Raw genomic sequence first — 21,993 nt, forward strand, 5'->3', positions numbered from 1 at the left:
TGTATGTGCGACCTGTAGTACTATGGCTGTTGCATGCTGGGATTCTGCTCCTGGCAATCTATTCCCAACCGTTCCCCAGCTACCTGCCCTCAATCCTCCCCACAGCGACTTCTCCCCAGAGACGCCTTATTGTTTGAACAAAAATGTCCATGGTGTCTATCTGACTGTTCAGTTGAAATGGAGGTTTGGCTTGTACTGAGTGTGAGCAACTGAGAGAGAGCAATATATATTTTTTTAACATTCACAAATGGATTTTAACAGATCAACTGCTACATCAGCATTGTACCAATGGCCTCATCCCTCCACCTTTCTCGTACAAATTGTGACAGCACCTGTTTTTGTAGACAGCAGGGCGTAGAATGATTCATTTACACAGTTTTCCATGTTGCACCTTGTTAAGAAGGAATCACAGGACTAGGCGGAAGAATTATCATATCACAAATCTTGTAGCCCACAGTTGAAGTCGGAAGTTGACATACATAGGTTGGAGTCGTAAACTCGTTTTTCAACCACTCCACCAATGTATTGTTAACAAATTATAGTTTTGGCAAGTCGATTAGGACATCTACTTTGTGCATGGCACAAGTCATTTTCTAACAATTGTTTACAGACAGATTATTTCACTTAACTCACTGTATCACAATTCCAGTGGGTCATAAGTTTACATACACTAAGTTGACTGTGCCTTTAAACAGCTTGGAAAATTCCAGAAAATGATGTCATGGCTTTAGAAGCTTCTGATAGGCTAATTTACATCATTTGAGTCAATTGGAGGTATACCTGTGGATGTATTTCAAGGCCTACCTTCAAACTCAGTGCCTCATTGCTTGACATCATAGCCATCATACTGCTCAGAAAGGAGATGCGTTCTGTCTCCTAGAGATGAACATACTTTGGTGTGAAAAGTGCAAATGAATCCCAGAACAAGAACAGCAAAGGACCTTGTGAAAATGCTGGAGGAAACAGGTACAAAAGTTTCTATATCCACAGTAAAACGAGTCCTATATCGACATAACGTGAAAGGCCGCTCAGCAAGGAAGAAGCCACTGCTCCAAACCCGCCATAAAAAAGCCAGACTACGGTTTCCAACTGCACATGGGAACAAAGAAATGTCCTCTGGTCTGATGAAACTGTTTGGCCATAATGACTATCGTTATGTTTGGAGGAAAAAGGGGGAAGCTTGCAAGCCTAGGAATACCATCCCAACCGTGAAGCACGGGGGTGGCAGCATCATGTTGTGGGGGTGCTTTACTGCAGGAGGGACTGGTGCACTTCACAAAATAGATGGCATCATGAGGTAGGAGAATTATGTGGATATATTGAAGCATCATCTCAAGACATCAGTCAAAGCTTGGTCACAAATGGGTCTTCCAAATGGACAATGACCCCATGCATTCTTCCAAAGTTGTGGCAAAATGGCTTAAGGACAACAAGGTATTGGAGTAGCCATCACAAAGCCCTGACCTCAATCCTATAGAAAATTTGTGGGCAGAACTAAGAAAACGTGTGCGAGCAAGGAGGCCTACAAACTTGACTCAGTTACACCAGCTCTGTCAGGAGGAATGGGCCAAAAGTCACCCAATTGTGGGACGCTTGTGGAAGGCTACCCGAAACGTTTGACCCAAGTTAAACGCAATGCTACCAAATACTAATTGAATATATGTAAACTTATGACCCGCTGGGAATGTGATGAAAGAAATAAAAGCTGAAACAAATCATTCTCTCTACTATTATTTGGACATTTCACATTCTTAAAATAAAGTGGTGATCCTAAATGACCTAAGACAGGGCATTTTTGCCAGGATAAAATGTCAGGAATTGTGAAAAACTGAGTTTAAATGTATTTGATTAAGGTGTATGTACACTTCCGACTTCAACTGTATATTAAAGCCAATGTATGAGAATTGTGAATACAAATATACTTTTCTTAACCAATGAGGGGAAAATGTCAATGTCCCATACCTCGAGTCAATTTCCCCCTCCTTACGTTGAGGTCTGATAGTGATAATGATGCTAAATTATTTCATACGCAGCTTGTTAAACCATCAGAACCGGAGGAAATATATAATAAAAAAATCAGCAAAGAGGCATTTCAAACTGTTTGGGGAGGATGCGTGGCTAATGAAATGGGCCACACAGGGGACATGCTGCTGATACAGGGGTAATTACAGAGCTACTGCTGCTGCTCCTCACCGCCCCCAGGCAAGACTTAGGCATAAATAGGAGCAGCCTACGGATGGGCCTCTCCATATCCACCATCCAACCTTGTGTCTAAAACCCACTAATAACATCCAAACAGTGGGTTGCCTTGCCCTCTCAAGTGCATCAGCCCTCCACAAGAGGCACATTGTACGTTCCACTTGGAACTGTTTTAATCAGGGGAGGGCGTGGCACCACACTGCAGAGCCATACATCCCGCAGATTGTTCATAAATCAGACCATCCGGCGAGGAGCCAGGCAGCCGCACAGGCCTATCGTTCCAGCAGCAATTAGCATACCGGTACGCTAATAGGACTGTGTGTGGAACTCTTCAGAGTAATTACAGTGTCGACTCACAGAAGGGTTCTGAGGGTTGGATACAACAGCTCATCGATTACAGCGAAGAGGGGAACAAAATCGATTTGCAGCCGGAGTATAGTTGTGAAGTAAATGAGGCTATCAAATAAAGTGTTGCTGTTGAGTGAATCACTTCCATTAAAATAAACATTTTGAGAAGAGAAACCAGAGAAATATGACTGTCAGTCAATCGCTCAATGTCTTGGCTGTTCCAAGCCCTGCAAATGGCCCAAGTGATCAAACATGATTTAACAACAGCGATTCCAACAATATGACTGGAATTTAAACACCGCAGAGATCCTCAAAGCTAATTTGGGACAAATCCTTTGAGTGAGACATTAACTCAATGCAAATGATATGAAGAAACTCAATTAACATTTAACCAAGTGGTAAAACCAAACAACACAAACAGCTGCACCTCTGGGCACATGAAAATAAGGCCTCATTAGGCAGATGGAAATTATTAAAATTAGTTAATATGAAGTTGTCCCCCAGTGCAAGACTTCATGGGTGAAAAAAAGCAGAGTTTAGTATATTTGCTCATAGCCAAAAAAACATAAAAAAAACAAGATTAAAATGGAGAGAGAAAATATAACTCTACATGCAGAAAAATTATGAAAACCTCTAAGAGCATAAAGGTAGAATGCTTTGCTTTGTTTAACATGGGAGAAGAAATGGCAAAAGCTATAGAAGTCTCATCAAGTTCTAAAGGGACCGCCTTGATCTGCTTAAAATCAAAACCAAATCCTGTCCCTAAAATCTAATGCTCATGCAATCTTTAAATAACATAAGACTTATTACATTCCACCAAATGACTACTGTATCCTGACCCTCTCAACTCAAAACCCTAGCATTTGGGTAGGCTAGATAGCTTCATTGATTCAATCCATTTGACCTAGACAACAGTTTATCTAATCCCGGAATCATTATAGAATTAAAAATATGTTAGGGATAAGAGGCTTGGAATGGATGGGGGAAATGTTCCTCTCTGGGAATGCCTAGTCCTAATTTCTTCTGTCCTTTATGATCTTTTAATAAAGTCATATTTTTCATTTTAACAGCTTTGGGTGTCTGACCACATGGCTGTTCCTGGGAACTCTATAGCCATCCCCAATCTCCTACTACACCCTTTGCCCTGGCAGTACCTTGACCTCTCTAAGGAAAGTAAATTGATATGGCAAGAGCTACCCTTCATCATAATAATATCTGAGGTCCATTTCCCGTCATTTCCAGGATAAATACAGTGACTCCATTCTTTGATTTGTTCCTGGTCCTGCCTGCATGCATGATATTGATTTAGAGTTTTTGACATGCAGCTTATGGCTTTGTCCGCTCATCTTGTAAAACACAATAGAGAAAAGCAGTAAATCTCCAATGTACACTTCCTCCTGCACAATAATGTGCTTGCATCATCTCCATTGTAAAGGTTGCAGGCCTTGAGTGTGCTGCCATAAAAGCACAGATAGCCCATGCGATACTATTAGATACACATGCTGGGCCGTGTAATAAACATGTGATTTATGGAACACTCCCATCATCCCTCCATTCCAGATCCATATCCAGTGCTATAATTGTACGTAAGGCATTTTTATTGCACTTGCTGTGCAAATTGATGTTCAGAATTTATTTACTTTCAGATTTAAAAAAAAATAAGAAGCACCAAACCACGGCATATCCTTGGCACATCTTGCAAGTCCAGTTGAGTCGCTGTCACTTTGAAAAAAAAGAGTGGGGATATGCAAATCTGATGCCTTTCTATAACCCATGGCAAAGGTTTATAGATGACTAGGCTGACTGGGCTGATGACAAACAAAAGAGGAAGTCACCATCATCAAGTAGGCTACTCCTATGAATATGACCATTATAAGCCTTTCCATTATGATGCTTTTGATACGCAAGTTTATGGGCCGTATATATAGAGGTGGACATGGAAAGGACACATAAACAGAGGAGAGAGCAATCAAACTGGAATTAAGGAAGAGCCCTAATGTCATCATCACTGCTGATGTCTAATTTCAACACCCAGGAAAGGTAGTCAGGAGAGAGCAGCACTTTTACTCAGTTTACTATGGGACTTCCACATAACAGTTCCCAGTCCACTACATGTGGTGTTTACAGCATGGGTAGTATGGACCGGCAGACCGCCCAACATTAATAGGCTTACATGTCCTACTGTTCTACTTCCCATAGCCATTATGGGTTAATGTATGAAATGGTTGCCAGAGGGAAGAGTTTTGTACCCCACATCTAGGAATACAAGCCAGATAACATAAAATTAATATTTCATAGTGCTGCATCGCCTGTCAGACAAATTTGTGTGGACATCCCGTCAATAAATGGCTGAAAGATTGATGAAATTTGATGTCCCCAGGCCGAGCATGAACCAGCTTGTGGGGGTGTTGATACAGAGGCTATTTTTGGAGGATTCCTAGTTCTCTCCTCAGAGCTTCTAGCAGCCTGGCCAACTGACTGATGCATCGGTGCTGGCATCACAGTGGTCTGGTAAATGAAAAGCAATGTCACAATAACTTCCCATCTTTGTGCCGGTCCAAATACAATCACTGGCTCCTCATTGCTATGTAATTGACATGGAGTACTCAGTGAATAAACCATAGTATCTCGCAATTCAATTTTAGAACTCTTATTTGTGAAGGAAATCACCAATACATGCATTGACTAGGAAACATTTTTCCTCAGAAAATGTGCTTAACTTCCACTTAGGTTAACACAATGCAGTCAATGTTCTGTACATTTTATTTCCATAATGATAGATTTCACACAGCAAGTCAATATATTTCACTCTTGAAAATACAATATTATAAATGTGGTGTAAGAAGAATTAGCTTTGATTATCAAGGAAATTGTGTGTGCCATTGTGCCTCAATTATGCCTGGCTGTTTTTTGTTTATCTATGACAGATTGAAGGATTAAAGAGATATTATTGCATCTGCCTCAAAGCAACAGTTCCTCTGTTGTACCTCAAAACAAATTCTGGACGAGTACTAAATGATTAAAAGCTAATTAATATCTCCCATCATGTTTCATTCCACCCTTCATTTGGCATGTATTCCCTTGTTTAAATTGCTTCCAATTCTTAGCATGAATGCATAAAACACCAATTATTGTGACTACATTAGGCATTGCAGTGAACAATGAAGGTGGAAAGAAAACAGACAGACCAAAAATAGCAGAAACGATCATCATGTTGGTTTTGACAATGATAGATCCAGCAGTATCTCACAGATATGACATGGTCCCATCATGCCGAATCTGTCAAAATGGCTCTTGAACTTTCTCTCTAGAGTTTAAAACACACAGCCCAAAGGAGCTCCTACTCCTGCATGGGTTTGAAGTAATGTGGTTTATCCCGACAGTGAAGATTAAGAGGTAGAGCTTGGGGTGAGGAGAAAAAAACTAGAGAGGTCTCCTGAGAGCTCACTGAGTTTCTGAAGGTTAGCTCTGCAATTTTAGGCCGATAAGGCCGGTAGTCAATTCAATTATTCCATAAAGCCTCCATACATTTACCAACAAGATTGAGAGTTATTTGACCTTCTTTCGCACTCCATAAATGACCTGGCTATACAAATAGCTTCTCGATTAAATTACATGTGTAAATGCAGTCTTATTTCACTCCTGAAATTCCATCACTGACTTTTTGGAGGTGGCAATTTGGCAACCAAGGCTGAACCAGGGTTTTTAAGCATGCTGTAATGTATGTGCATCTTATACGGTAGACATGGTCCATCGTTGTCTTTACCATCTATGTTCACCCTTTGGATAGATATTTGATATTGTCAACCAGTTGAATCTATCAGGTTTGTAACATGGAAATAAAATATTTTAATCACGGCACGTGCCAGTTGGCTGTACAGTCCAAAGGTTACTCTAGCGATTTGATGGGAATTCCTCAGTGGCGTTGTTTAAACATCTGTCATTTGATTGTAATTTGTACCAACTAATTTAATCTCTAGGTGGTCATCAGAGAAATTACATTGTGGGTTTGGTTACCAATAAACAAATCAGCCGATTTCAGTCCAACAGATCCACTGGCAGAACAAATATCTGCATTACGAGTCAGTGTTAGCAAACCGTACCACTGATCAACTCATTATCATATTGATGATGCCTTCAAAGGAAAACTGGTTGATTGTTAATGGGGATTTATATATTTAAATGAATGATTAGAATATTCCACCCTGAAACCATATGATTGCATGAAATTGATTAGAATCATGAGATTATTCTTATGATGCGTGTGGTTTTAGTCAGTAGAATTATATATCCGTGGGTGTAGTTTTTAGGCAGAATTAGGGTATAACAATATATCTGTACAATATGTCTATTATAGTATCTTAAAAACAGACTGTCTGAGCAAGAGTCGGTGCCGACCTTGGCTGGGGGCCACAGAGTACTTCTCAGGGTCTCCCTATCTTGAGGGAGGACGGGGAGTGATTCTCACGACCTTCCCTAATCTTTGTTGGCTGGGTAGCAGGACAGTATGAGCGTAGGATACCTACTGTTTGTGTGGAAGTATGCACGCAGCTATAAAAAGGATGTCTTTGTATTCTTGACTTTAGAACGTTCTCTGAATAAACTGTACTAACCTTTTGCATAAGCTGAGTCTTTGACTAATTATTATTATACCCATGGTCTTACAAACCTCGGGGACTGGTCAGAGCTATTGATTGTTAGTTATTATCATTGGGATTGAAAATTCTCGTGACAGGGATTTTACATTTTTTTTATTTTTTTCTACTCAGAGGACATTCAGATCTGAAGCCCTCACTTCCTGAATGCAATGTTGTCTTAGCTATGATATTGACTGGTTATGAGGCAATATTTTGCTTAACTGCTGAAATGTGGGACAGCACACTGTTGATTATGTGAGAAAAAAGCATTTTGAAAATTAAAATATATTTTGACAGAGCTCATTATCTTCTCCAAAGGTGTTGAGGCTTCAAAAGCAGCGGGAGTGGAGGAGAGGGATCTTCAGAGCCGCTGTGAGATGTGAGATGAGATGCGCTTGATACTCTGCATATCCATCTCTTATTAATTATTCCTGCAAGAACGTCGTTATCCCCTCCATCTTCCGTCTATAATGTACTCTCCATATGGCCCCTTTGGCAGAAGGTATTATTTTGTGTCTCAACAGGTGGTCTTGATGAGAGAGGGTGAGGATTTGCAGAGCTTGACAAATGTGCTTACGCTTCAATTTCTTAAAACCGTGAAGAGGAAGAGGGAAGCCACGTAAAAAAAAATGAACTGCTGCCCCCTTGATTAATTTTATTACGACCTGCGCTCCTTCCCATGCTCTTAATTATTTATGTTCATTTAAGTAATCAAACTCCTCCTGGGACCAAAGGGGGGTCCTCAGAAGTAAGTGATGTGGGCCTGGAGCGCTTGTCGCCTATAGCCGCGGTTGGTGGCATGGTGCTGATGCCAAGCGCTTCTACTCAGCACTGCAGTAGCCTAGTACTATGGCAACAGGCAGGCTGACACCCTTCTGCATACACTAGTTATGTGCAGTCAGAGTCACAGTCTGGAAACAGTCACAGCATATCAGGGTGGCAGCATGTAGTAGTATAATTTAGATAACAAACATGGTGCAATATTTAAAAAATAATGTGCTTGGAGGCCTGCCTCAGCATCTTCCGCTATCCTTCCTTGGAGGCCTTGAAATGGGCTGATACAATGTCACAGGAACTAACTGTGTGTGCGTGTGTGTGGTGGGTTTGTGTGTGTGTCCTGTTCACTCAATCAAATAGGTAAGAAACGCAGTACCCTACTGGTGGACGAAGTACCCAATTATCATTAAAAGTAAAGATACCTTCAAAGAAAACGACTGATGTAAAAGTCACCCAGTAAAATACTACTTGAGTAAAAGTCTAAAAGTATTTGGTTTTAAATATGCTTAAGTGTCAAAAGGTACAGTTGAAGCCGGAAGTTTACATATACCTTAGCCAAATACATTTAAACTCAGTTTTTCACAATTCCTCACATTTCATCCAAGTAAAGATTCCCTGTCTTAGGTCAGTTAAGATCCCCACTTTATTTTAAGAATGTGAAACGTCAGACTAATAGTAGAGAGAATTATTTATTTCAGCTTTTATTTCTTTCATCACATTCCCAGTGGGTCATACAATTTTACATACACTCAATTAGTATTTGGTAGCATTGCCTTCAAATTGTTTAACTTGGGTCAAACATTTCGGGTAGCTTTCCACAAGCTTCCAACAAAAAGTTGGGTCCATTTTGTCCCATTCCTCCTGACAGAGCAGGTGAAACTGAGTCAGGTTTGTAGGCCTCCTTGCTCGCACACGCCTTTTCAGAACTGCCCACAAATGTTCTATTGGATTGAGGTCAGAGCTTTATGATGGCCACTCCAATACCTGGACTTTGTTGCCCTTAAGCCATTTTGCCACAACTTTGGAATTATGCTTGGGGTCATTGTCCATTTGGAAGACCCATTTTTCGACCAAGCTTTAACTTCCTGACTGATGTCTTGAGATGTTGCTTCAATATATCCACGTAATTTTCCTGCCTCGTGATGCCATCTATTTTGTGAAGTGCACCAGTCCCTCCTGTAGCAAAGTACCCCCACAACATGATGTTGCCACCCCCATGCTTCACGGTTGGGATGGTGTTCTTCGGCTTGCAAGCTTCTCCCTTTTCCTCCGAACATAACGATAGTCATTATGGCCAAACAGTTCTATTATTGTTTTATCAGACCAGAGAACATTTCTCCAAAAAGTACAATCTTTGTCCCCATGTGCAGTTGCAAACCGTAGTCTGGCTTTTTTATGGCGGTTTTGGAGCAGTGGCTTCTTCCTTGCTGAGAGGCCTTTCAGGTTATGTCGATATAGGACTCATTTTACTGTGGATATAGATACTTTTGTACCCATTTCCTCCAGCATTTTCACAGGGTCCTTTGCTGTTGTTCTGGGATTGATTTACACTTTTCGCACCAAAGTATGTTCATCTCTAGGAGACAGAACGCATCTCCTTCCTGAGCAGTATGATGGGTGCGTGGTCCCATGGTGTCCATACTTGCGTACTATTGTTTGTACAGATGAACGTGGTTCTTTCAGGCATTTGGATATTGCTCCCAATGATGAACCATACTTGTGGAGGTCTACAATTTTTTGTCTGAGGTCTTGGCTGATTTCTTTTGATTTTCCCATGATGTCAAGCAAAGAGGCACTGCGTTTGAAGGTAGGCCTTGAAATACATCCACAGGTACACCTCCAATTGACTCTAATGATGTCAATTAGCATATCAGAAGCTTCTAACGTTATGACATCATTTTCTGGACTTTTCCAAGCTGTTTAAAGGCACAGTCAACCTAGTGTATGTTAACTTCTGACCCACTGGAATTGTGATGCATTGAGTTAGTTATAAGTGAAATAATCTGTCTGTAAACAATTGTTGGAAAAATGAACTTGTGTCATGCACAAAGTAGATGTCCTAACCAACTTGCAAAAACTATAGTTTGTTAACAAGAAATTTGTGGAGTGGTTGAAAAAACGAGTTTTAGTGACTCCAACCTAAGTGTATGCAAACTTCCGACTTCACCTGTAAATGTAAAAGTATAAACGATTTCAAATTCCTTATATTAAGCTATTCAGACAGGAAGTTCTAGCCAGGGCCACACTCCAACACTCAGACATAATTTACAAACGAAGCAAGTGTGGTTAGTGAGCCCGCCAGATCAGTGGCAATAGGGATTACCGGGGATGTTCTCTTGATAAGTGCATAAATTGGACCATCTTCTTGTCTGGCTAAGAATTCAAAATGTAAAGAGGACTTTTGGGTGTCTGGGAAAATGTATGGAGTGAAAAGTACATTATTTTCTTTCCGAATGTAGTGAAGTAAAAGTAAAAGTTGCCAAAAATATTAAAAGCAAAGTAAAATACAGATTCCCAAAAACCTGCTTGAGTAGTATTTTAAAGTATTTTTACACCACTGCAGTACACACAGCACTTATGTACACAAAATCACCCTCCGTAAATACAGTCTATTACTGAATAATTTCTGACATTTGAATGAAGTGTACCAAAAGTGCAAGGCTCTGCCACTCTATTGAATTAAGTATGATTGATCCACACCCTCTCAATGCCATCTAAAACCATTCAAAACCATCTCAGACTAGACTGGCCAGTCAGAGTGCAGGAGATGTAAAATAAAGCAGTGAAAGGGGGAGCTGAGCGCATTGAACGGGAAGCCTCTTGATGATGTCATGCTCCACCTGAGGGATGGCTTAATTAAAGTGTCATCCGACAAATTCTCATGTTCATTTAATGATCTCAAATCACTTAATTCCACATGAAATATGAATATTAATGAATGAAAGGATGGATAAATTGAGCCAGAGGCCAGGGCCAAGGCATGAGACCAGCCACCAGTGTATCGCCACAGCAACAGTCGCTTCCTTCCAGGATGGGGGACTAATGTGGAGGAACAAAACCCATACGTGATTTCACCACAGGCTAGTCGCCTAGTTCTTGGGCTGGCCTGGTCGTTGCATCTCACTTTTTTGAATGCTCATTCACTCCCATCTTGCCCCGGAGCGATATTCCCCTTTGGTCAAGTTATTCACTTCAATCAAAAATAATGCAAGCTCCAAGATATGGGGGCAGAGACAGAAACCAAAGTGGCCAGTGATAATCATGCTAAGTGTGTAACATTTTGACATTTCAGTTCTCTTACAATAAATGCAATGCCAACATTCCAATCTTTCAATACACTTAAGTGTCTCCTTAATTATTAAAAAGCGCTTGTTATATGCTGTGTTTACTAGATTAAGATGAGAGATACAGCTAGGGTCAACATGTAAATGTATCTTACCATAGCGAGACAGGAGATGAGACATATACTGTAACTGTGGGTGTTTACTAAGTGAACGCATCTTGCATGCAACAAGTATTTATATTTACATAGTTAAATATGCCATGATGTCATTCTGAGAATAATTAGCTGAACAGTTTCCAATTTCCGAAGCTACTTGTATGACACAATGTAGCATCCTTTTTCAACATTGACACAATGTTGTAGTTCCAATATATTCAATCCCTATCTGCACTGCATTATTGGTCAGTTCCACTATCTATCGCTGTGTTTTGTACGAATGAGATTGTCTACGAAATAGAATAGAATCCAGGTACACTCAGGCCAGACTCAAAAGTGCATATTTCTCTTTCCACTAAGATTGTTTTTTCTTTCTCTTTTTTTGCTTTTACAAAAGCTCAACAGTAGGATATGCCCTTGTTACATACAGCAAGCAAATCAAACCAGTGTGTTCTACATAGGGATGCAGTCGATCATCAGAACAACACTGCCATCTGCTGCCACTCTGGAGAGAAATCAATGGGTTAACTCCCTCCTGTTACAAAATAATACTATTCCACTTGAATAGAGAGCAATCCCAATTGGTGTTTCATATTATGAATCTGAAATATGACAAGATTTAGGTTTCATCCAAAATACCATGGAGAAAGTCTACTAAGCAGATGTATTCGTGAAATAAAAAAGGCTCAGCGCAAACTTTGTTTTCTTTCAGCATTTCTTCGTTTTTTTCCTACTCAAAGCGACTCTTTCTGCTCGGTCTCCCTCACTAGCTCAGCCTGTTCGCTTGTTGTTCCCGACTTTACTCCATTTCATGCCTATTTTCATCTGTTTCTGCTTTAAGTCCAATAGTTCTGTGGAACTGCTGTTCCTTAGTGCGCTCCTGAATTCCATCCAACGCTATAAAAAGGGAAAAGGCATCAGGGAGCTATATGGGTTAATAACTATTCTGGGTCAAAAAATTGATTCATGTGCCTTAGTCATCAGAGTGCATTGCTGCACAGGTGTGGTTTTATGGTATAGATTTATTGTTGTCAGCTGTCAAACATGTGCTGCATTTGAAATCATAAATATTTAATGTGAAAGTGCCGATACATCAAGTGTTAACTACCCTATACTGTACACGACACGTGATGCCCATAACAAACTGGGCTGTAAAAAGAATTGATGATTTTAGTATTAAACTATAGATTTTATTGCCACATTATGAATGATAGCCATAAATCCTGTGAAAATGACATAAATAAATCATACAGATTACATGACATGTTTATTTGATTCACTAATTCCTAGAACATAGAACATTTACTGTACAGCACATTTCACGAACACTCTCTGCCTAGTTAAATAGACCTAATAGTGGGTATCCTGTAAATAATTATGCCTCGTGGACCAGGAAAAAGAACAGCCTTCAAAAGAGTCCCTCTTATCTTTACAGTGTGGTCCTCATGCACAGCCTCAATCACAATCTCTATGGGATTTCTCCAAGCATGGGGGAAATCATTAGACTTTTAATCAATCTAATTAATATAGCAGCCACACACAGTTCAAGTGCCATCTGATTAGAGTGGAAGTCAAGCTTTTCACACGGCCCATTTGACCTCAACACTATAATGATGTTGTCATCACCACAAGGCCAGGGGGATACCTCACAGGGTGCTTGAGTCAGTGATCCGATCGCATGCACCGGACTGTGGCATGTACTTGTACAGGAAATTCTTATCACCATGCACATCGACTTCCAGGGGGATGAGGAGACCTATACACACAGTTGGAGGAGGGCACACTATTACAGCTTGTCTGAATCATCACCTTCTCTACTCTATAGAGCTGTTAGTAAGGATAGGCTACTTGCTGCAGGAAATGTCAGAGAACCCTAGAAGAAGTTATGCAATGTGGTCTCATGGCAAGTCGTAATATTCTATATGTAAACCTTTAATTCTTAATTTAGTATTTTATTTATTTAACCTTTATTTAACCTGGCAAGTCAGTTAAAACCTCTCTAGGGTATGTGGGACGCTAGTGTCCCACCTGGCCAACATCTAGTGAAATTGCAGAGCACCAAATTCAAAAACAGAAATACTCAAAATAAAAATTCATAAAACATACAAGTGTTATACATCGGTTTAAAGATTAACTTCTTGTTAATCCAACCGCTGTGTCAGATCTCAAAAAGGCTTTACGGCGAAAGCATACCATGCGATTATCTGAGGACAGCGCCCAGCACACAAATCATTACAAACAGTTACCAGCCAAGTAGAGGAGTTACAAAAGTCAGAAATAGCGATAAAATGAATCACCTACCTTTGATGATCTTCATATGGTTGCACTCACAAGACTCCCAGTTACACAATAAATGTTTGTTTTGTTCGATAAAGTCCCTCTTTATATCCAAAAACCTACGTTTTGTTGGTGTATTTTGCTCAGTAATCCACAGGGTCAAAGGCCGTCACAACAGGCAGACAAAAAATCCCAAAAGTATCAGTAAAGTTCATAGAACCATGTCAAACGATGTTTATAATCAATCCTCAGGTTGTTTTTAGTCATAATATTAATAATAATATTTCAACCGGACAATAGCTTCGTCAATATAAATGAAAAACAAGAAAGGCGCGCTCTAGGTCGCGCGCACCAAACAGGTCTGGGGACTTTCAACTATCCACTCAGAGTGGTCTTACTCCCTCATTTTTTCAAAATACAAGCCTGAAACAATTTCTAACGACTGTTGACATCTAGTGGAAGCCATAGGAAGTGCAATCTAAGTCCTAAGTCATTGGATACTGTATAAGCAGTCAATGGAAAACTACAAACAGGTTTTCGCCTGTTATACTCACAGACATTATTTTAACAGTTGTGGAAACTTTAGAGTGTTTTCTATCCAAATCTACCAATTATTTGCATATCCAACTTCTGGGCCTGAGTAACAGGCAGTTTACTTTGGGCACGCTTTTCATCGGGAGGTGAAAATATTGCCCCCTACCATAGAGAGGTTTTAAGAACAAATTCTTATTTTAAATGAAGGCCTACCCCTAACAGCGCTGTGTCAATTGTGCACCACCTTATGGGACTCCCAATCACAGCCAGTTGTGATATAGCCTGGAATCAAACCAGGGTCTGTAGTGTCACCTCATACACTGAGATGCAGTGCCTAAGACCGCTGCGCCACTCGGGAGCCAAAAATGATGATGATAAGTATGATATGTTACGTTAAGTTACATGCTTAATAGAATAGCTGTCTCACAATGTCATATAAATTAGAGGACGTATATTATCATATGTCTTAACCGGTCGTACAATAGCATACAAGTTTAATTATTTTAATGAATCTTGGGTTTGTATAGTATTTTACATCTTTCACTGAGACCAGGTTCCTTGTTGCTTTACCACAAAGGGCAATTAGGGGGAGAATTTAGGTTGGTGGTTAGGTGAACTAACAAAAAAGGATAGGACAATTTACGTGCAAGGTTAGTGAAACTAAAATGAGTTAGATTAGGTGAATTTACGTAGCAGGTTAGGTGAATTGGGTTAAGTTTAGAAGAAGGGTTAGCTAAAATGCTACAGTTGTATTCACTGTGTATTTATTCATCATGTTGCCATTTCTATTGTTTTACTTAATTTTGTATCTTTATCTTAACGCTGCATTGTTGGAAAATTATCTGGAAGTAAGCATTTCACTGTTAGTCTACACCTTTTGTTTACGATGCATGTGACAAATAAAATTGGATTTGATTCCCCCGCTGCGACACAAACATGAAACCCTTAGATTGCTAGACGGTCACGGATTATGTCCAACCATCCTCCCCGACCAACTTCCCTACTTTTGTTTCTCTCTCTCAACTAGACCATTAGTAGGTGTCTTACATTTTGGAGCAGTCAAGCTGTCATAAAGTATATTTTGTATGACTCTGAGGCCAGGCTGAGTTATCACCAGGGGATTGGGTTCACACCTTGCCCACGGCACATCGGACAGCTGGGGAAAGTAGTCCTACTTTGCCACAGCATCAATTAATCAAATGTATTTATAAAGCCCTTTTAACATCAGCAGATGTCACAAAGTGCTTATACAGAAACGCAGCCTAAATCCCCAAAGAGCAAGCAATGCAGATGTAGAAGCTCGGTGGCAAGGAAAAACTCCCTGGAAAGGAATAAACCTAGTAAGAAACCTAGAGAGGAATCAGGCTCTGAAGGGTGGCCAGTCCTCTTCTGGCTGTGCCGGTGGAGATTATAAGAGCACATGGCCATTACGGCTAGATCATTCTTCAAGCTGTTCAAACATTCATAGATGACCAGCAGGGTGAAAAAATAATCACAGTGGTTATAAAGGGTGCAACAGGTCAACAGTGTTGCCAACTTAGCGACTTTGTCATATATTTAGCAAGTATTCAGACTCCTCTAGCAACACATTTTCAAAAAAATTGACTAGCGACAAATCTAGCGACTTTTTCTGGTGTTATTGGAGACTTTTGGAGACTGACGTGAAAGCACTTATCGTTCTTACTCTTCTCAACGAGCAGCGGGTGCTGCCGTGGGACCTACCCGTCCCAAAGCACTCACAGGCGGCCCAGTCCTCACGCAGCAGTCCCTCCCAGCTACAGTCAGAGCAGGAGATGTTCACCCCTCCGTGTCCAGACTGCAAATGAATCGTGCATGCGGGAAGCCGCCACTGGCTGATCCCGCCCTGGCTTACATTCAGGGTGGGATGTAGATGTAAAATATTCTTTGTCTAAAATAAATAAATCACTACATAAATAAATCACTGCATTTGACTCACATAGCCTCAGTCACTTACTCACCTTGTCCGCTGTGTGTGTGCCTCTCTTGTGACATAAGCTAAACATCTAGCTGGCTAGCTCATCATGTCTCAGTCTAAACTGTACACTCAAAAATACAGAAAGGAGTGGGAATCAAACCCTGAATTCAAAGGCTGGTTGTAGCCGTTTATTGGAGATGATACACGGGCATACTGCCTGTATTGTAAGGCTGATTTCTACGCCAAACTTAGTGATGTAGAAAAACACATAACAACTCAAAAACATACTCAAAAGGCAAAGCCTTATAACAGTTCCACCCAAAACAAGCTGCCATTTATGGTTTAAAAAAATGGACTCTGCAAAAAAGGCTGAGGCCACCATGACATTAGCTATCGCTGAACACGGTTCCATGCTGGCATGTGATCACATTGGAGAAGCATGTAGAGCTGCTTTCTCAGACTCCACTGCTGCTACCCATTTCAAAATGCACAGGACAAAGCGCACAGAAATGATTAATGGTGTTCTAGTGTAACAGATGTGAAATGGCTAGCTAGTTAGCGGTGGTGCGCGCTAATAGCTTTTCAATCGGTGACATCACTGGCTCTGAGACCTGAAGTAGTTGTTCCCCTTGCTCTGCAAAGGCCGTGGCTTTTGTGGCACGATGGGTAACGATGCTTCGTGGGTGACTGTTGTCTGTGTGCAGAGGGTCCCTGGTTCGAGCCCGGCGAGGGGACGGACGAAAGCTATACTGTTACACTAGCACCATACTTTCTGAAAAAGTTGGTTGCAGATGTGGGTGACCAGCGTTTCCGCCTCCTCCTCGATGAGTCCACTGATGTAAGTGTTTCTAAGTACCTGGGGGTTGTGATAAGGTACTTTAGTGACACCAAGCAGACAATTGTATCAACATTTCTGGGGCTTGTTGAGTTGGAGGGAGGAGATGCCAAATCTATAGCCCGTGCTGTTGTGGCTTTCCTCGATAAGTGTTGTCTTAAAAAAGAGAAACTCCTGGGGATAGGGACTGACAATGCCTCTGTTATGACCGGGATTAACAATGGGGTCCATAACGTGCTGAAGGAGAAGTATGTGTAACGGATGTGAAACGGCTAGCTTAGTTAGCGGTGTGCGCTAAATAGCGTTTCAATCAGTGACGTCACTTGCTCTGAGACCTTGAAGTAGTTGTTCCCCTTGCTCTGCAAGGGCCGCAGCGTTTGTGGAGCGATGGGTAACGATGCTTCGAGGGTGACTGTTGATGTGTGCAGAGGGTCCCTGGTTCACGCCCGGGTATGGGCGAGGGGACGGTTTAAACTTATACTGTTACATTGATGCTGTTGACCCGGATCACTGGTTGCGGCGGAAAAGGAGGAGGTCAAAAGGGGGGTGAGTGTAACGGATGTGAAACGGCTAGCTTAGTTAGCGGTGTGCGCTAAATAGTGTTTCAATCAGTGACGTCACTTGCTCTGAGACCTTGAAGTAGTTGATCCCCTTGCTCTGCAAGGGCCGTGGAGCGATGGGTAACGATGCTTTGTGGGTGACTGTTGTTGATGTGTGCAGAAGGTCCCTGGTTCGCGCCCATACCCGGGCGAGGGGACGGTCTAAAATTATACTGTTACATATGGCCTCAAATATCTGGTTCTTATTCGCTATGTGTGCCACTCTGCAGCTTGCTCATTTGTAGTTCTAAACATATCTAGGGTGTTTTTTACTCACTTTTTTGTCTCTCCCACTACGTTATTCCTCTCTCCTACAGCGTCCATCACAATTAAATGCACATGGACAATTATGCAAATTCGGTGATGATGTAATTTATCGACTTTTAGGACAGCCAATAGCTACTTTCCTTACTGAGGAGTTGGCAACACTGCGAGGTCAACACTTCAGGAGTAAATGTCAGTTGACTTTTCATTGTCAAGCATTCAGAGGACAAGACAGCAGGTGCGAGAGAGGGTTGAAACAGCAGTTCTGGGATAAGGTAGCAGGTCTAGGGAGCCTCAGGAATCCTTGCATGGTAAACATTTTGAGCTGATAATTTAAAAACGAAAGCTCTCACCAAGGCTACTTTTTTCACTATTAACTGTTAATTGTGTGTTACTGATCAGCATATTGTAACATTCAGTAAATACAAACGTAACAGGAAGCTAATGGGGGCCAAGCTCGTGTACTCAACTAATTACATGTTATTTGATGGCATGTCCTTTTTTTTTTTTTTTTTTTGCTGGAGCGTAAAATGTCGTAAAACAAGATGGTTATTGCAACTCCAGCTAAGGAATTACGTCAGTTTTGCTTTACGGCCGTACCACGGACCTCCTGTTTAAAAATCGCAGCATTGTAATTTGTTTACAAATTTGCATCCCGATAAAGTGCATTAGGTATAATTAAAACGAGATGGGAGTAGCGGATGAAACAGACAGGACTCTCTTTGTTGGAAATTTGGATCCAAAAGTGACGGAGGAACTTTTATTCGAGCTATTTTTACAGGTGCAGTAGCTTTGAATTAGCTACCTACGCTACGATATCTACCGTTAGCTAGCCAAATTATTTGCGATACTTTCTCAGTATTCAACAAACGATTATGGCCAGGAAGCTTCTGGCCCGTAATTATCTAGCCATCCAGATCAATATAGTTCCTTCATCCTTAGCTAACTAGGTACTCGTTTGCAGCAAAGACGTTAGCTAGGTATCTATATTAGCGAACACATATCTAGCGCTGATCTATCGAACGACGACTAAGGGTTGCTTTTCAATTTGACTGTTGTGTTCTCCATCGTCTGTTCTGTGTTTTCTCTTTGATGCAGGCAGGACCTCTGTTCAAAGTGAAAATCCCAAAAGACAATGATGGAAAACAGAAAGCGTTTGGATTTGTCTGTTTCAAACATGAGGTGTCCGTACCCTATGGCATGAACCTGCTCAATGGGGAAACTCTATTCGGAAGGACTCTCAAAGTACAGTTCAGAGCAGGTAAACTAATGTAAACCCCTTACAAGTCATGTGAATTGCCTAGCTAATGGATAATTTGGGTCTTCCTGCAACTGAACTGTCATTCTTTCGATACATATTTACAGGAAGCAGTCACATTAACAGTCCAGGGCACTCTCAGAATCAAAGCCCTGTGAATACTCCCAATCCACACGGGGCTGCGGGCAGGTATGTTGTAACATAATGCACATTCCTACAAAACAATGTTCGTATGCATATGTAGGGGATGTTTTTGGGCATCAATAGCTTCTCTATTCCTCTGTAGTTGATATGGAATGCCATGTTTCTTGTGCAGGTTTGACAAGAGCCCAGACCAGATGGGCTCCCCATCATTTTCACCCTCTCAGCACATCCAGAGGTCCTTCTCCTCTCCTGATAGTCTGCAGAGACAGGCCATGGTGAGCTTACCACCATCCACACTGACCATTACGCTTGTCAAGCCATTCAATTACACATTGTCCTCATCTCCAGTAGAGTGACACTTATGTCACATTGTTGTGTGAACCTGCAAGTAAGCATTTCATTGTACTGTGTACCATGTGTATCCTGTGCATAAGGCAAACTTGACTACATAACTATGTGGACTGTTTCATGAACATTTAACCAGTCTACATGGATCAGTAAAAGTGATGCTCTTTGGTCCCTTTCAACAGATGAACAACATGTGGCAGCTCCAGATGCAGCAGCTCCACGGGGTGAATGGATGCTTCCCAGCTGGTCTTCTGGGGCAGCCACCACCACAACAGCTACAGCCACAGAGTGGTGGAGGTGGTGGGTCCTGGCAACTGGACAGCTCCTCACAGCGAGGCAACAGGCAGGGGTACCAGCAGGACAGCAGCAGCCACTACGGCAGGGACCAGCGGTACCCAGGAGACTCTGATGACACCGGCTCCAACCGCCACCACCGCAGCCAGCGAGATGACCAGCGAGGTGAACACTATAACCATGACGACAGGAGTGGGAGCAGCGGAGGCAACCGTAGCAGAGATGACAGGTGGAGGGATGGCTCCAGAGATGGCCGGTGGAGACGATACTGAAGCACTATTGGAATTTAAGAACAGAATTGTGAATATTTTTCACTTTTTTTAAAGGACATTTGAGTATTTTACAGATTTGTCACATTCTCAGTGTAAATCCTAATCAAAACAGAATTATCAATTTATATTGAGAGAAACATTTTCATGCTCGAAATGCATTTTTATTTTTTACAATTGGTTAGTCATATGTTTAGGATGATATTGAAAATATTTAAATGCACTGGACTGTGTCCAAGTAAACAAAATATTGATTGGTTATTTTAAATTTACTTGTGAGGTTTTCCACAATTGTTTTATTGTGATGATTTAAAAAAACATTTAATTAGAGATGAAATAGATTTTTATACCGTCCCCTGGGGAATTGTTAAATCATTCTACCCTAGTAGTTATAGCTTTTTGAAGGCAATGTTTGTTTGAAAAGATTTGCTGTGTTTGTCAAGTATTGGTATTGTTGTGAACAACTCCTTTTATACAAGGTATGGTGCTCAACTGTTTTTAGTGGGAAATTGCTCAGGTATTCAGTAAAAAAAAAAAAGTTTGGGAATTATTTTGGCATGTTTCAGCTGTGTAATCTAATTCAACCAGCAACACTTACAGGCTGACCAGACCGGACACATCGCGTGCATCGCAAAATAAATTTTGAAATTGTGTTATTCAATTATTGCACCCACACTGCTCGTGCGTGCCAACGAGCGTCTGCGATGCCAAGGGCTAAAATAGATCTCCTTTCTATTTCTGACACAGATCGTGCTGAAAGTCCTGCCTCTCCCATCTCCTCATTGGTTATATCCACGTGGGTGATTGAAAGACAAACTGTTTTGCCGGTCGTCATGGTAATACTATGACAGTTTAGATGCCAATCACCGTATAAGTTCAAAGATGAAAAAGCCTGGAAGGAGTAGAAATGACTAGAAATGATTCGGTTGGCTGTTTTATGTGTGGATTAATTGTAGGATTACAGGTCCTTGTGCATTTCAGGTAAAATAACAACTCAATGTTTATATCCCAGGACAAATTAGCTAGCAAGTGCAAGCTAACTAGCTAAATTGCCATGCATGTTTAATGGTTTTCGCCCTGTCCCCAAATTAATGTAATTGGTTCAGAGTTTGTTTTGATATTTTAACCTGCGTGTCGTGATTGCGTTTGGTGTATGGGAACAAAATACATTTATGCACGATGGTGCACAAGCTCAGCCGGTTTGGGTTCCGTGTTACTCAGTAGGCTGAAAATTGACTGGTTTTTAGATTGTTACGTTAAATGGAAAATTGATTTTACATTAGTATTTTTATTAATTTGAGAATAGTATTGTAAGATACCCAACAGATTCCATGTACATGTGAAACTAGATCTTTTCATGAAATATTAGCATAAACATTTGTCCACACACCTTTTGTGGCCTTCTATTTACAGGAAAAGCATTACAATGAAAATATCAATGAAATGTTGACACAAATGGTACTTTTTCCATCCAAACGCAGTCCTACAGAAGTTAACTATTGTATGTTAATGCTATTACATGCAGTTATGCCCAAACTCATGCCTTGCTTGTCTGCTCTCTCTAAAAATGGACCATGTGTAACCAATATGCTTGTGCAGTGGGTTAGAAAGTAATCTGCAGGTGGCGCCACACACACCTATTTATTGAATCAATTAGGATGACAAAGATAACCAAGCCAACTGATGATCTGTAGCCTACTCTGTTTTTAGAATGCTCATTCAAATGACTGCTTGAGTTCTACATAGTCAAGTTACACAAGGTAAATAATAGGATCAATATGTATATTCTCTTTACATTCAGTGCAACTTAGCTATTGTCAAGATGGTGGAACGAT

The 21,993-nt window shown here is 41.0% G+C and overlaps 1 protein-coding gene across 1 annotated transcript; it reads left to right on the top strand.

Moving 5' to 3' along the window:
• The first annotated feature begins 18,430 nt into the window (after nt 1–18,430).
• LOC139386232 (RNA-binding protein 7-like) lies at nt 18,431–21,694 on the top strand. Its single transcript, XM_071131718.1, has 5 exons — nt 18,431–18,626; nt 18,944–19,106; nt 19,211–19,292; nt 19,420–19,522; nt 19,778–21,694. The coding sequence occupies exons 1-5, from the start codon at nt 18,534–18,536 to the stop codon at nt 20,159–20,161; spliced, it is 825 nt and encodes a 274-aa protein (XP_070987819.1). The 5' UTR covers nt 18,431–18,533; the 3' UTR covers nt 20,162–21,694.
• The last annotated feature ends 299 nt before the right edge of the window (nt 21,695–21,993 follow it).

This window comes from Oncorhynchus clarkii, chromosome 27, assembly GCF_045791955.1.
Source record: "Oncorhynchus clarkii lewisi isolate Uvic-CL-2024 chromosome 27, UVic_Ocla_1.0, whole genome shotgun sequence".
In the NCBI taxonomy this organism is placed as follows: domain Eukaryota; kingdom Metazoa; phylum Chordata; class Actinopteri; order Salmoniformes; family Salmonidae; genus Oncorhynchus; species Oncorhynchus clarkii.